General features: G+C 32.6%; 2 protein-coding genes across 4 annotated transcripts; one reads left to right on the forward strand and one right to left on the reverse strand.

Moving 5' to 3' along the window:
* Positions 1-148: 148 nt before the first annotated feature.
* On the reverse strand, positions 149-2,037 carry LOC133699375 (putative disease resistance protein RGA3). The gene is made up of 3 exons (XM_062122608.1): positions 1,269-2,037; positions 746-1,084; positions 149-663 (listed from the first exon to the last, which is right to left on the reverse strand). The coding sequence occupies exons 1-3, from the start codon at positions 2,035-2,037 to the stop codon at positions 149-151; spliced, it is 1,623 nt and encodes a 540-aa protein (XP_061978592.1).
* A 5,222-nt stretch (positions 2,038-7,259) lies between these two features.
* On the forward strand, positions 7,260-14,151 carry LOC133699203 (protein ALTERED PHOSPHATE STARVATION RESPONSE 1-like). Of its 3 annotated transcripts, none has more exons than XM_062122356.1 (6): positions 7,260-7,618; positions 8,848-10,018; positions 10,405-10,476; positions 11,077-11,291; positions 12,321-12,550; positions 13,031-14,151. In XM_062122356.1, the coding sequence occupies exons 2-6, from the start codon at positions 8,908-8,910 to the stop codon at positions 13,716-13,718; spliced, it is 2,316 nt and encodes a 771-aa protein (XP_061978340.1). In that variant the 5' UTR covers positions 7,260-7,618; positions 8,848-8,907; the 3' UTR covers positions 13,719-14,151. The 3 variants fall into 3 exon arrangements, with proteins under 3 accessions (XP_061978340.1, XP_061978342.1, XP_061978341.1); XM_062122358.1 differs by lacking the exon at positions 7,260-7,618 and adding an exon at positions 7,706-7,929; XM_062122357.1 differs by lacking the exon at positions 7,260-7,618 and adding an exon at positions 7,949-8,390.
* The last annotated feature ends 2,251 nt before the right edge of the window (positions 14,152-16,402 follow it).

A 16,402-nucleotide genomic window follows, 5' to 3' on the forward strand; every position in this document is an offset into this window, starting at 1 on the left:
GCTTTGCGTAGAACAAGGGCTTATACAAAAACTCAAGGAAAAAAAAATCAGATAAACAGAAAATACGAAGCAAAAAATTAGGAAAAAATGATTAAACCCATTTGATCATTGTTTGAATCTGTTTTTACTGTACAAAGAGGGAAAAGAATTAGAATTTGTGATTTGTGAATTGATCTGAGTAAATTGGTGTCCGATTGTTCCTAGTTTTCCCAACATCAAACGCATGACACCTATCAAATACCTGAAGATGATTAAACCCTTGTGGAATGTGGGGCTGAGATGTTTCCTTAAAATGCCGAAGAGAAGCACGTGTTGAAGGAAGGTGTACTGACAGATTGACTATTCTCAACTCCCCTCCTAGTTCCTTCAAGCATCCCAACTCTTCAATTATGTGGCCCTTATCTTGACCCACTTCAAAGAATGGCAGTGTTCTAAGACCAGTTAAGCATCCAACATCAGCTGGCGTATGACTAAAGTCAATATGTCTCAAGCTCACCAAATACTCCATTTTGTTGGGAAGCTTTTCGAGTAACCAACATCTACGGAATCTTAAGGTTTGCAAATGATAGAGCTTCGTGATGGATTTCGGGAATGCTTTGATATTTGTTTGTGAAACATCCAGGTACCTCAAATGTTTCAGCCTGCAAATTGAATCTGGCAGCTCTGTCATATAAGCAACATTCAAGGTCAGACTTCGCAAGCCTCTAAATTCCCAAGACTTGCTGAAGAATCTTGAATAATGTACGCAATTTTCTAGCACCATCCTTTAGAAATGCTGGTTCATCTCTGTCATAAGAAAAGAGATTTGGATGTCGGGCACGAAATGTACCGTCTATAACTGAACCAGCCTCCCAAATCACTGTCTCTGATTTTGTCACCAACGAAGCAAGATCGTGCACAAGTTCGTGCATCTTGCAACAGATTACGTTTCCAAGCTCATCCGTTTGGAAATCTTCGAAAAACGAGCGTGCAAGCAAGTCATTAAAATTTCTAGCACCAATATCTTCCATCTCTCCATGAGATGGCCCAAGCAACCCTTCAGCCATCAAAAGCTGAATCAATTTCTCCTTTTCAATCTCAAAATCTTTCGGAAAAATAGAGCAATAAGCAAAACATCGTTGCAAAGATTCAGAAGACAAGTGATCAAAACTTAATTTCAACACTGGTAAAAGTTTATTTAGTAAGATTAAACTTCTCAACAGCTTCATTTTTTTTTATGGACAACCATTTTTCCTTCTTCTCAGAAAGCAACATGCCCCCTATAATACTAGCAGCTAATGGTACTCCCCCACACTTTTTTGCAATATCGATTCCGACAGCCTCCAATTCTGAAGGAATCGACTCTCCTCCATTTCTAGACACTATTTTCCTAATAATTGACCAACATTCATCATTTGACAGTTGTTTCAGTTCATGCCTAAACACAGGAGGATTCTCCATTATGGATGCTACTAATGGAAGACGAGTCGTCACAACAACAGCATTACCATGATTAATCCCAACAACTTTTAACAGACGATCCTTTAAACTCTCCCAGTTCCTATATTCTTCATTCCACACATCATCAAGCACGAGAAGAATTTTTTTATCCTTCAACTGTCTTTCAAGATTTGTCATTATTGTATTTATATTACTTATCCCACCAGTGTTTTTATCAATAGTTTGCAACATTTCTCCTAAAATCCTTTCATCATCAAAACTATCAGAAACACAGATCCAAAATATTACATCAAAAAGTTTTCTATCTTTTACTTCTTTGAGCACCATTTTGGCTAGGGTGGTCTTTCCGAGCCCGGCCATTCCCACTATAGGAATGACAGAAAGAACTTGTTGTCTGCAAGAGCTAACCATCAAGTTCATAATTTTAGAGACATCATCACCCCTTCCTATGACAACTTCTGAGCTGCCAAGGAAAGAGTCTGTCTTTGGGTGCAGGCTAGGTTGAGGAGTTGTATATAGAACTCCAAGCCCATACCCAATTGCATCTTTTCTAAGCTCGTCTAAGGACACCTTGATCTTTTGAACTTTTAAGGCCATTCACAGATGAAATGCTATTGGGTTGGAGAGAGACAAGAAGCTGCGTACCCTTCCCTTTCAGACTGTTTTGAATCTCTACCTTCCGTCTAAGAATCTTATAATCAAGCTCATCAGCACATTTTATTAGTGTAACTCAATAGCTTAAACTTAAAATATTAATATATGATTTATATTATTTTTTAATATATAATTTTTTAAATTTAAAACTTAAATAAATTCACTCTCTAATTATTGAGTTTGGGATTCAACATGATCTAGCATAGATCTCGTGTTGGTCCAAGCCTTCATAAGTTAAGTTTGGGCTGCGCTTCCAAGATCTCGTGTTGCTAGGGTCATATAATTACTCATGCAAAGAACCATCTTGTCTTTAATTAATGAAATTTATGCATTTAGTGTGTAGGTAAATGTTTTTCATCAATTTAATCATCAAGAATTGACCCAAGGTGCGGTCTGGTGGCAGATGGGACATTTGGCCCGTTCCTTTTTTGTGAAGAATTCGAACTTACCAAACTTTATATATGCCACATTAAATCTTAATATATTATTTAAAATTATGGTAAGAATTGTTTTTTAAAGTATTTTTTATTTTAAAATAAATTAAAATTAATATTTTATTATTAATAATATCAATACATTAAAATAATTCAAAAACTAAAAAAAATAAATTAAAGTAAAAAAAAATCAAATTTTAACAAAAAAAAAATCCAATTTCAATACCAAACATGCATGAATGTGTTGGTTGGCTAGAGTTTTGATTAAATTTGATTACCGGGAAAAAATAACTTGGAGTTCTATCAGCCAAATTTAACATTGATTAAGGAATATTCATATAATAAAATGGGTTAAAAAGGATAGATTTCACCCCAATTTCAAAGATTCAATCGTCGTTCTAAAACTTGAGGATTCTCCATGGGATCGATGGGGTAAGAATTTGAAATCCTAAACTTGATGCCTTAAGATGATGCTTTTGTTCTGCTGCTCAAATGACGTCGTAATTCAAGTATATGGAATCCAATTACGGGAAGCATGTTAAAATGTCTTTGGCAAACCAGGATTTGCCAAAATACAATAGTGATCTTAGTTTTGCACTATTTAATTAAAGGGATTGATGACTCAATAACTAAAAAGGATAGGGACTAAAATGAATTTTTTAAAAAAATTCTAAGTCGCCTTCTATTTTACTCTTTTTTTTCACTTAAGTTTATTGTCTTTCTATTTAACTTTCCATCCCCAGAACATATGTAATTAAATGTTAATTTGGGCTTAAAAAGATTTAATTGTGCAAAATAAAATTTAAAAAATCAAGTTAGGAATTTAAAAAAAAAAATCATTATTCCAATTCATGGTGACATGTAAAAAATTAAAACACTAAATAAAACTACAATAAAACCTTTTAGATTCTTTTAAAAATAACAACTATCATAACATAGGTAGTCAAATACTCGGCTAAATGATTTGTACAGAAGTATAGTTGCTGAACCCACGAAATTAAGAGATGCTTTCTCTATCATTCTCCCTTAATTTTATTTATTTAATCTCTATTTTATTATATTTTAATTCATCTGAGTTAATTTAATGATTTATATATTAACTGGATAATCCAATAATTTAGGTTTAAATTCTCGAAGTGGATAAAATGAACTATGTTTTTAACTAAAAAATTGTCTTATCTCCACTTTATGGTCAAGATCAAAGAAAAAAAGAAGAAAATAAAATTCGTCGAATCTCCACTTTATTGTCAGAACCTTGCAAAAGCTTATACCAAGATTCTCTTTACACATAGAAACAAAATTCTCTCAAGACTTTAAAAATAAAAATAAAAAAGAGAGAGAGAGATAAAAGCATCTTTGCTGTCGTGTCCTAATAATTCGAAAAAAAAAGTCATGAATTGGTTGTTGAAACATCCAGAATAACACAGGGAATCAATGTTTTTACAGCAAACAAATTCTGATAATTGCAATTAAATTTGTGCATAAGAAATAATTAATGAGAAATGTTCTTTACATACATTCTTCTAATAATTGAGAATTAAAAATATAAATTAATATGATGGTGATAGCCTATTTTAGGAGTGCTGAAATGTATTAAAATGATATATTTTTTTATTTTTTAAAAATTATTTTTAAAATCCACCTATTAAAATGATTTAAAATATATATAAAAATTAATTTTTAATAAAAAATTAATTTTTTAAAAAACACGATGCAAAAGCAGCTAGCATGGAAAGGTGACCGGGGGAGGTTCTATTAGGCACAAGAAGTTGAAACTTCTCTCTTTCTTTCTTTCTATTTTCTCAGCTTATTCTTAGAGGAGTGCATGCAAGAAGTTTCGAGAAGAAAACAGAGACGTCACAGAATATAACTGCCGTAGAAGCCTGGATATGGTGGGCGAGTTCTAACCGGATTAACTCGTGAGTTCGTGAGTTCATGAATCAATCTAGTTTTATTTTTAAAATAATATTGCTTTATTTTTTTTAACGAAATAATATGAATATTTTAGATTAAATTTTTTATAAAAAAACCATTGAAACATAGTTAATTCACTCGGATTTTAGTGAGTCATCTAAATTTAAATAAATTAACTATTAATATAGCTTAAAAATAAACTCTGCCCAAACCCAGTTGTAAATGATAATTAAGACCTGAGTGCAAGTGAAATAGCATCATTAACTTTATGCTGAAAGGATATTTAACTTTATGGATAGCCAAAAAAAAATTAAAATACACGTCCACAACTTCTCACGGAGTATAATAATAAATCAAATATAGATATAGATAAACATACTATAACGAAAGGGTGTTTTGAACGGCGTTAAATATTGCTCACACACTCACAAAGCAATGTGTGCTAGAGTAGTGTTATTTTTTTTCATTTTGATCCCTTAACTTTTTTTTTCTTCTAATTGTGTTCTTTAGTTTTCCAATTGCTTCCAATTTATTGGTTAGGAACAAAATTGAAAGACAAGAAACCAGCTTTAGAAAAGCTGTTAAAAATAGGTGATGTATTTAAAGTTATCGTAAAAATACACTTTAATCCTCCAACTTATAAAGTTAGACCTTTTGTGTCCCTTATATTTTTATAAATTCAATTTTGATTCACAACTTTATTTCTATTATTTTTTAAGTCCTAGTTTTTTAAGGAGAGAGATTTTCACTGGAATTCAGTATAGAGAGAGAAAATCATCATTTTCGCATATTCCGACCACCAAATTGATTGATATTGGTGTTCACAGGTTTTATTTGATGAAAAAAATTGAATGATGGTTGTTTGAAATCTCGATATTACCTAAAACAATAGAAAGGTCAAGAAAGAAAAATTTAATCAAGTTTGATTTCATGTTTTGGGCTGTTTTTGAGTTTCTTAGGTTGATAAATTGATTTTTAGGTATTGTGAGGGAATTTATGAGATGTTTTTTTGGTTAAAAATGAGTTGAAAAAAATTTATAATTTTGAAAAAAAAATTCTGGCCTGATTTTCCAACCATCACTATGGTGGTTGGATTATGGGCAGATATGCGACATGTCGTCTGATTTATTTATTTATTTTAAATAAAAAAGTTGGACGATCGCCCCTTTAAAAATTAAAAATAAAATATAAAGCCCAGGCATGTGGGTCTAAGATCTTTTTTTCATAGGCCCGCGCACGTACGTTTTTTTTTTTTTGGGCTTTTTTTTCAATTCTTTTTACTCTTGATTTAGGTGCAACATAAATTTATTAAAAAAAACTATTAAACCCGGTTGACCCCTTGACACAAATTGCTGATTCAATGTGTTGTAACACAACATCTAGGGCTTTTTTTATGCATTTCCTCACCTAATTTTTTTTTTAAAATGCAATTTAATCTTTTGGTTATCATTGAACTTTTTTTTTTAACTTCAAATAAAAAAAATGCATCTTCATCTTTTTTTTATTGCTTATCTTAAAAAAACTATGCCTAACTGGTATCATATTTAGACATGAGTTCTAAATTTTTTTTGTAGATTAAAATTGATTGGAATCAGTACAATATGATTATTTTTTAAAAAGTTTTAGTTTAAATTCTTTTATAACTCTTTTATTTGCTTCTAGATTTGATTCGGTTTATGATCAATTAAGACCCAATAAAAGTTCAACCAGAAAGATAATAAAGGAAGGAAAAAGAAAGATAAATTATTCAGTTGGGTTAACTCATTATAGTTGTGTTTATTACCCGGATTGTAGAATTCATGTGTTAACCCAAATCAACATGGTTTGTTGTTGTCTTTTTATTTCACCCCTCAATTTTTTTTCCAATTTGATCTTCGACAGTTCTTTATTTTCACATTTAAGTTAGAGTTAGATAAAACTAGAATAACAAAGATTTATTTTTAACCATATTATCATTTGAGTGAGGCAATTGGTTTTCTATTTCTCTATTTAGAATGTGTTTGGGAACGCGGTGTAAACCGCGTTTCTAAAAAATTAAATTTTTTTGCTAAAAATTAATATGGTTTATACGTTTTGGATCGTTTTGATGTGTTGATATCAAAAATAATTTTTAAAAAATAAAAAAACATCAATGACATGTGTTTCGGCATAAAAAGTTATTGGAAAAGTAACAACTACCACATTGTCAAATACATTACAAGTCACACCGATTTTTTTTTCATCTATTAACACTTTTGATGGTCAATTAATACATTAATCGAGTTTTTAGTTATCATTTCAAATATTTCATTGCATACAGATAAAAATAACACCATTTATATTTTTTAAAGCTTTTTATCTTACCCGTAGCAAAGAAGAGGCTAAATCTAGTTACAAAATTGAACCGAAAACATCATTCAAACCAAGAAGAAATTTCAAAGCATACAATCACAATTTTTTTTTTTAAAGTAACACCATCCAAATAAATAAATTACTTAATTAGATTGCGTAAATTTCAAAGCATATTTTAATTTTTTTTATATAAAAGAACTCTTTATAATTACTTAATTAGATTTTATATAAATTTATCTGAGCCGTTTAAATCATTGATAAACATGCTAAATAAATATTTGAAATAATTTGAAATAAAAGTAACTCATATAAGTGATAATCTTCGTATGAATATAAATTAAGTTTGATAACCATGATCTTTCCAAATACACATAAGTTCATTTAATAAAATTATATTCAATCCAATAACTATAATTTATTTTATTATTATATAATAATAAAAAATCTATCCTTGAAGTGGAGTCCAAAAGACAACGCAACTTTCATGTTCAAATTATGTTTTGTTTATAGTTTTGTTCCTCTTTGCAGATTGCGTTTTTGCATGGAACCACCGCCCCTTTCCCTTTTACCTTATACCTTACCTTACCCCCACCAGATTCTCGATCTCCCTCTCCCTCTCCCTCTCTCTCTCTGAAGTGTACTGTACATTCTCTCTCTGTGTCTGAAACCAAAATTCTTTATTATTTCTCACTGTATATGTACAACATTACTTAAAGAAGAAATGTTGATTCTGTTTCTCATCTGAGTCTGCTCTGAATTCCACGCTCTCCCTCTATCAATCATACTATGTTTTACTATTAGTGGCTTCTTCTGATTGGATTACATTACTTCATCTTTTTTCTCTGGTGACCCACTAACTACCTTTATTTCATTTCTTTCCTTTTTGGTTTGATTAACTTCTAATTGGTTTGGCATGAATATTGAGTTTTGATTGATTGTTTGGTGTTTTTAATTGGTTAAGATTGATGGTTTTTTTTTCTTTGTGGTCTTGTGAATTTTGCTTTAATTGGTTTGGCATGAAAGCATTGTGATTTTTTAAAAAGAAGAAGAAGAAGAAGAAGAAAAGTTCTAGTTCTTCTGAGTTTTGTTTGGCTTGAATTTGATATTTTTCGATGCATGATTGATTCAGTCTAATGGGTTTTCTTTCTTTGGAGAGGTGGTGGTTTCTTTCTCTCCATGTCTCTCCTGATGTTTTCTTTTTTGGTTAGTTGATAAATTAAGCAGAGATAGAGGTTGTAAAGTATGCAAAAAGGTCCTTTTTTGGTTACAGCTGAGTTTTGATTACCTGTATATTTTGTAGTTTGATGTTTGTTGTGTTGATACAATAATTAGTGTTTTTTTGGCTTTAGAGCTTGGACACATGAATAGTCATAGAGATTCCCACTCTTCTTTTGGGTTTTCTTCTTTTTAGGCATAAGTTTTGAATTTAACAGTTTTTGAGTTTTTAGTTTCTGTAGCCTTTTGTTTCAAATTAAAGTTTAAAGCTTTCTAGACTTTTGTTACTGATTTTTCTTTCTTTGGCTTGGTACAAAAGTCCAGGATAATGGTTTTTCATATCGAGCATGCTCTTGGATCCAAGGATTGAAGTCACTGTTCAAAGTCATGGTTTTTATACTAGTACAATTTCTTATGCCTCCACATTTCAGGATCCTCATGCCTTTACACTGGCCGAATTGAGTGTTTAAATTAATTCAGTGTGTTTATTTGCAACCTGGGTTTGTTTTTTCTTACTTCATTAGCTCAGGGTTTGGAATGGCCTTGGACTTCTTGTTTGTAGTTGCTGGGGCAAAATTGCACGAATTTTCCACTTATCTCAGTAATTTGAGATGGCACATTTTTTGTTTTTAAAAATCGTTGTGAATTGTGAAGTCTTTTTTATGAGAAATCTATGTATAGTTTCTTCTCTATTAAATTGAAATCTGAATTATAGAAGTTTGCTCCATTTCTAAGATTTGATTGCTTGAAATGTGCTGTATTTGTTCTGTATAATATAGAGTTTCTCAGGTGTGTGCAAGTTATTGCTGCATTATCTTCGAAGTTTCTCTGATGTTGTTTCTAATCCATTGATTTTCAGGAAGAAGCCTATGCCTTGACAATTTGATAAAGCGGGGATTGAAACATTTGGATCTGGGAAATGGGTGCTTCAAGTTCTAAAATAGAAGAAGACAAGGCTTTGCAGCTTTGTCGTGAAAGAAGGAAATTTGTTAGGCAAGCCCTTGATGGCCGGTGCTCGCTTGCAGCAGCTCATGTTACGTATATTCAGTCACTAAGAAGTACAGGAACTGCTCTTAGGAAGTTTGTTGAACCTGAAGTTCCTATTGAATCTTCGTTGTACATCTCCACCAATGCAACGCCAGAGCCACCTGCTTTGACTGAGAAGTCGCTTTCCCATTTTTCAGTCTCCTCTCCATCTTTATCTCACCCTGTTGATGCAGCTGAAAACCTTTCTCCATCACCATCTCCTCCCAGCTCAAGTCAGTTTCAGGCACATCATATGAAATTTAGGGGCTTTTCTTCTAAAACAATTGAAGAGAAACCTCCTGTAGTCGTTACAGGGACAGTAACGTCATCCAGTACCCCACAAAATACCACTCCTCGTTCCACTGAGAAACATGAAACATCACAGTTTGATGATTCATCAGTACCATCAGGGACGACTCAATGGGATTACTTCGAACCTTTTCAACCAATTGACCATCAGTTTTCTTTTCAAGACGGAATGCAACTGAACCATGGGTTCGCCAGTGCTGATGATTTTAGACAGCTAAGGGCAGAGGAAGGAATTCCTGATCTGGAAGACGAAGGAGAGAAAGCTTCGTTTCATGAAATTGCAGAATCTGAGGGTTCGGAAGATGAATTTGATGACCCTCCTGTGGATACTTTGGTGCGAAGTTTTGAAAATCTTAATAGGGTACATGATCATGTCGCAGCTAGTGCCTCACAAATCACGCCTTCTGCAAGTGGTGCAGCTTCAGATACTGAGCTATTGAATGGGAAGAAAGGGAACTCTCCTGGTTTGTTGCCATTAAGAACACCATCAGCAGCAGTTTCTGTTTCAGCTGACAGACAGAAAACACCGATGAAGGAAGATCAATCAAAAAATAAGGTTTCCCCTAAGGACTTCTTTTCAAGCATAAAGGATATAGAGTATCTCTTTATAAAAGCTTCTGATTCTGGGAAAGAGGTTCCGAGGATGCTTGAAGCAAATAAATTGCATTTCCGTCCAGTGGTACCTGGAAAAGAAAGTATGGCCTCTTTCTCTCTCTTAACCTATGGTGTTAGGGAAATAATATTTTTCAAATTTGTTTTTTTATTACCTTACCATTTTTTGGCATCTGTGACATAATTAGAAGATGTTTATTTCCATGAGGTCTTGGAAAATATACTCAAAACATTTTTTCTTTCACTCACCTCTTAGTATTTGAAAGACACAGTGATTGACCCAGGTTGGCTTTACATGGACAGGGCTCATTGCTTTATAACTAGTTTGAAGCCTTCATTGTAGAAAGTTGATAGGGACTTCGGCTTTTTGTTGAAGACCGATAACTACCTATCAATTTCAATTTAAAGACAATTTAATCACTTGGCATTCTTTTTCAGCCCTGAACTGGTAAATTTTCTACTCTTGCAGATGGATCAGTGGCATCTACATTCTTCAAGGCCTGTTTATCTTGCGGGGAAGACCCTAGCCAAGTGCAAGAAGGTAGCTCCCTTAACTCAATGCAAAATATTTTTTTCCCTTCCATTTGGCAATAGTTTACCATTTTGGATGGATTAACATGGACATTGCTTCTGGAATGTCCATCATGAGGATACATATGGTTTGAAGTTCTGGTGATTGAAAGATTCATCGTAATCTATGTTGAAGTTGCGATTGACTGAAGCAAATTCTACATAATATTACACGATGTTCCTGAACGTTTTTGTTTGGATATATCAGATATGAATATATATTATAAAAATTTTCCCAACATGTAGTATAGAGTTATGAAAATTATGTCTTAAGATGAGTTGAGAGTCAAGACCATGTTAAGTCATCTTCCGTTTCGAAGTACAAGGCACAAGTCTTTTCATCCACTACCTTCACCTGTTGAAAAGGAAAAAAAAAAAGGCACATTGAAATCTATCAATATCTCTTTGGGGATCGTTTAATTGCTTTTACTGTTATATTTAGGATTGTGCTGTTAAGCTGTGATATAAAATGTATAATTATAGTAAAAAAAAATCTTATAGAGAACAATACCTCAAGACCTTAAAAAACTTTTCCTTTATTACGTGCTAATTCTTTCTACTGTTTACTTAGAGCCTGCCCAAAACGATTTGAAGTACTTAGCTTGGCATAGGACGACATCTTCGCGATCATCTTCATCCAGGACTCCTCTTGGATTAAACGCCAAGGATGATTCAGATGATCGAGTTGGTAATCTTTTTGATAATTTTTGCATGATCTCTGGCAGTCATGCTTCAACTCTAGACAGACTATATGCATGGGAGAGGAAGCTGTATGAGGAAGTAAAGGTACAGTGTTGATATCACTGCTGTTTATGTATTTTTCTTGATTTTCATATGATAATAAATGCAGTCTACTTGTTTTGCTGTCACATGATGATGGAGAAGTGCACAAAGATCCGTTGTAAGTGATCACATTCCAGTGGTTTAACAGAAATGCTTAAGGGAATACAAAACAAACTGTGAAACTTATGGCTTCCCCTCCTCACCAGTTATTTTCATTGGTCAACTTATCCTAAGCATGTAGGACTCTGCAATCTGGTTCTGCTCCTCTTGTTTGGCTAGTTTATCCCTTGTTAGGTTAGGCATCCTGTTGCTGAGAATCGTACCCTGTTACTTTTCAGTTGATCTCAGTTTGCTGTTCTTGAGATAAGTTTTCCCTCGGGACAACGGATATGCTGTTGCCTGAGTCATTTCTTTATTACTTTTCAATTGTTTTCTAGGCATTCTAGACTTATTTCTTTTTGGATTGGTTTATCCTTCCATATTATTAGTTAAGGTAAAACTAGATGTGTCTCAGTCACTCACATGGTGTAGGAAATCAAAATAAATGTTTTGCTACAAGGTGTGGGAATCAAAGAAAATATTTAAGTAAGTAGTTTCTAACAGGGAAAATGCTTTCATTGGCGTTCATTCTTGCTATCCTTAACAGATTTTGCCACTTCCTCTCCCTTTTACTCTGTCCCCGGATTGTCTTCCCAATATGATTTAATATTTTAATTAAATTATAATAATTGTTTAATGCTCCACAATATAGATACTGTGAATAAAAAAGACCAAATGTTGATTGACTTGATTTTTGGTTCAAATAGGATAACTCGGGAAAATTAAAATTTGTGGTGGTGTGTCACTTTTTTTCTTCTTCATATATTTTGTTCTCCATCAACCATGCACTCTTTACAGTATCTTGTTTTTTGTATGTATGTTAGCTTAATTATCAATATTGATTTTCAATTTAGTAGACACCTAAATTGGACATTGCAAACAAAGAAAACGTAGAAAGTGTTCACAAGTTATAGTATTTGCTCCAAATTTCAGGCTAGTGAGATGGTCAGAAGGGAGTATGATATGAACTGTAAAGTTTTAAGACAACTGGAATCAAATGGAAAAAGTCTCCACAACATGAAAATTGATAAAACCCGGGCCATTGTTAAAGATCTACACTCGAGAATCAGAGTTGCACTTCACAGAATTGATTCCATATCGAAGAGGATTGAGGAATTAAGAGACAAAGAGCTCCAGCCACAACTTGAGGAATTAATAGATGGGTATGTATTCTTTTCTTTCCTTTACTTTAGATCAAGCATTGAACTGGAAGTTGACTAAATTAATTGCACTGTAAGAGGTTCTACTTGATTATGCATTGATAAACTCAGTCTCTCATCATGATTGCATTATAATTAAGTTTGACGCTGAAAGGCTTGCTCAAGTGGGACGAACCATGGGAGACTTTCTACTTGTGTATTGCCTTGAGTAAATATTTACTGAACATATATGGAACTTAATAATGGCTGCAATAGAATGGTAAAGCTGGATTCTTTGTTGGAGATTCACTAGAGCGCTCTGATCCTTCCTAACAAAATTATATTCCTTTCACTGATTATGTCAGATGACCAGTCCTTTCCTTGCGAATAATTCATGGAAAGATATACATAGTAGAAGCTTATAGAAGCTCGTTTCTGAGAGAATTGTGCATATAGTTTCAGTAGATATTCTACTTTTATGTTCACTCTCTCTGCCACTTGCAGGCTGAGTCGGATGTGGGAGGTGATGTTTGAATGCCACAAGCTTCAGTTTAACATCATTACAACAGCATACAACAATTGCAATGCCGAGTTATCTATAAAGTCAGAGTCACATCGGCAGGTTACTGTTCATCTTGAAAAAGAACTGAGCTCTCTATCTTCAAGTTTTACTAAGTGGATTGGAGCTCAGATTTCCTACCTGCAGGCTATAAATAGTTGGCTTTTTAAATGTGTCTTTTTTCCAAGCAAACCTGCCAAGAGAAAAAGGAGGCAACAGGAACCATCAACGACTTTAAGATGCTATGGCCCTCCTGTATATGTCACCTGTGGTGTCTGGTTGGACAGACTTCAGACCTTGCCTGCAAAGGAAGTCGCAGAATCTATTAAGGGTTTAGCAGCTGAAACTGCTCGCTTTTTACCACGCCAAGAGAAGAACCAAGGGAAGAATGCGAACCTTTCATCATGGAAGGCTGATAATGGCAGTGATTCAGCAGTTAACATGTTGAGAGATGAAGCATTGGAGGATTGTATCCTAGGTTTCAAGCATTTTCGATCAAGCCTGGAGGGATTTCTGGGTCAGTTGCATAGGTTTGCAGAGGATTCTGTCAAGATGTATGCAGAACTTGAAAAGGAAATCCAGGATACCAAGAGTAATTATGAAAGAGTGAAGTCCCAACAGCAAGTTGCTTAATCAGAAAAAAAAAAACAGCTTGGTTACATAGAAGAGGGAACAATTCTGTTGCATTGTATCACCTTAACAGTAAGAAACCCAGACAGGCTAAGGATTTCAGATATAGATCAATTGGATGCTGCATTTGCATACGAGGAAAGGAATAAAAGGGTGCTTGGTGGCTGTTTTTGGTTAAATCAAAGCTGAAACAAAGAGGCAAATAAAAATTTATAGAGATATAAAAAGATGTTATAAAGGGGGTGGTTTTGCGCTTCAAAAGCTGTGTTATGAGAAAGAAAAAAAAAACTGTTCTTCATTGTTAACTCGATGAAAGATTTTATGATCACTAAACTGGTAGAACATGGTACTGAACTGGATTCTGAGTTTCTGGCTTAGGTTCCATGCATTTGGTTGTACCCAGGAGTTCTCAAGGTTTTCTTTGTGGTTTTGTGTTTTCTTGGTGTTACTTCGATACGGTAAAAACATCCATGTAAAATTTTGAATTTTTCCAACTTGTGGACCGTGCAGGCTTGCCCAAAAAACACCAGCAAGTGGCAACTTGATATCAAGTTTTCAACATTAGGGTTTATGAATGTAAAAAACAAAAAAAAAATCTGTGATTCATCAATGCCCAACAAGCAAACCGCCGGCGGCGGCGGCAGTGATGGTGGAAAGAAAACTTTAGTTAAAATACAGAAAGCGATCATAAAAGAAATTTCAGCAAGAGAACAAATAATAGTATCAAAAAAGCAAAAGCATAAGAAAAAGGGACCTTTCCAGCCTAACATTAGCCTAATTACTCAATGCCAACTGACATTGATAGGTGATTGATCACAGAAGCCTTGAAATCAAGGCGTAATTTCAGGCGTGCTTGCATTGACACTGTTGATATTTTCAATTAATTATTTCCTTTGATGGAAGAATCCCAGGATGTGACTGATCACCAGGAGCAAAATAAAATGTGACGAAAAGAAATACTGGTGTTTTTAATAATTTCACAGTCTGGAAGACCTTGATTGGTGGCTGATTTGGCTAGGTAATTATATCATAGATTCAGCTTCAAAATGAGAAAAATATAAAGCAAAATTAAGATTTAATTAAAAATATTGATATAATCCTACAGTTTAACAAAAATAATAAAATAATATAATTTGCAAATGTTGTGATTAAAAAAATAATAATTTATAGTTTGTTATTATTCAGAATAACAATTTCTTTTAAAAAACTTTAAATGGACGGGAGAGGAAAAAATATTCTTGGGGACACATCAAATGTGCAATGACAACATCATTATCGGAAAGATATCGAGAAGATAAATCTAACGACAATAAAAAAGATTATCAATGATGACTTGAATATGTTATACTTGCTATTAAAGACAAGTGAGTCACCCTTCATTTTTAGGCAGCAAGTGTAACATACTCTGGTCACCGTCAGTGACTTTTATTAGTGTTATTTGATTCGTCATGTTGAGATCTTTCTTATTCTATTTGTGGTATTATAATTAGAGCTTTAATGTGTCTTCAATGTATTTTTTTTTCTCTTTCTCTCTCATGCTTATTTAATATTTTTTTTAAAGATACTGTTATTCTAAATAGCAACAAACTATAAAAGTTGTATTTTCTAATCGCGACACGTATAAACTATGTTATTTTACCAATAAAATTAAAAAAATGTGCTAAAAACAAAAAATAAGCCAAAATTAAGCAAACTTGATATAATTAAACTCAATGCGGTGATTCAATGACCAGAAATTTGTACTAGGATAAGTTTCAAATTAAACCCGATCAACCTATTCGACCTGATAAGTCAATTTCTAACCTCACCAAAACCCATTTTAATTTTAAAAATATTTGAAAACAATATTGTTTAACTTTTTATAAAAAAATATTAAAATAATATTTAAGTTAACCTATTAGCACATACATAATTTATAACTTGAGCGCGGAATCGAGCAACGGATTGAGCCGTCTTTAGCAACTCTGATCAGACTAATAGCGTGTTGGGCAATGTGGTTGCGGGTGCTTTTTAAATAACTTTTCGTGTCAAAATGCATGCCAATGATGTTTTTTCATTTTTAAAAAATTATTTTTGACATCAGCATATCAAAACGATTCAAAACGTACAAACTATATTAAATTTTTTTAAAAAAAAAATTCAAATTTTTTGAGAACACTACCTAAGTCATTCTATCCAATGATGTAATTGTTTTGTCTCTCCATCATGCTTGTTTTCTTGATCCTTGTTAGCCGGCAAAACAACATTCATGCCACTACCAATTAAGAACATTAGGAGTTGCTTCTGAGTATGTTTTTTTTTTCTTCTCTCTACCAAGCTTTGAATTATTCCAAAACTGTTGCAATTACCTAGTTTGTTTAAAAATATAATTTTAATTATTTTTTAAAATATTTTTTACTTTAAAAAAATATTAAAAAAATATTTTTTATTTTTTAAAATTTATTTTTAATATCAATGTATTAAAATGATCAAAAAACATTAAAAAATATTATTTTAAAATAAATAAATAAATAAAAATTTAATTTTTTTCAAAAATAATTTTAAAACGGAAAAAAATAAATAGAAGCTTAAATTATTTAGTAAAATTTTATAATAAATTTTTATAATTTTAAAATAAAAAATATTCTCATAGTAACCAAACACATATATTAAACAAAAATAAAAATTGCGGAAAAACATGGATCCCG

Source organism: Populus nigra, chromosome 7, assembly GCF_951802175.1.
Source record: "Populus nigra chromosome 7, ddPopNigr1.1, whole genome shotgun sequence".
NCBI classification, from domain to species: Eukaryota; Viridiplantae; Streptophyta; class Magnoliopsida; order Malpighiales; family Salicaceae; genus Populus; species Populus nigra.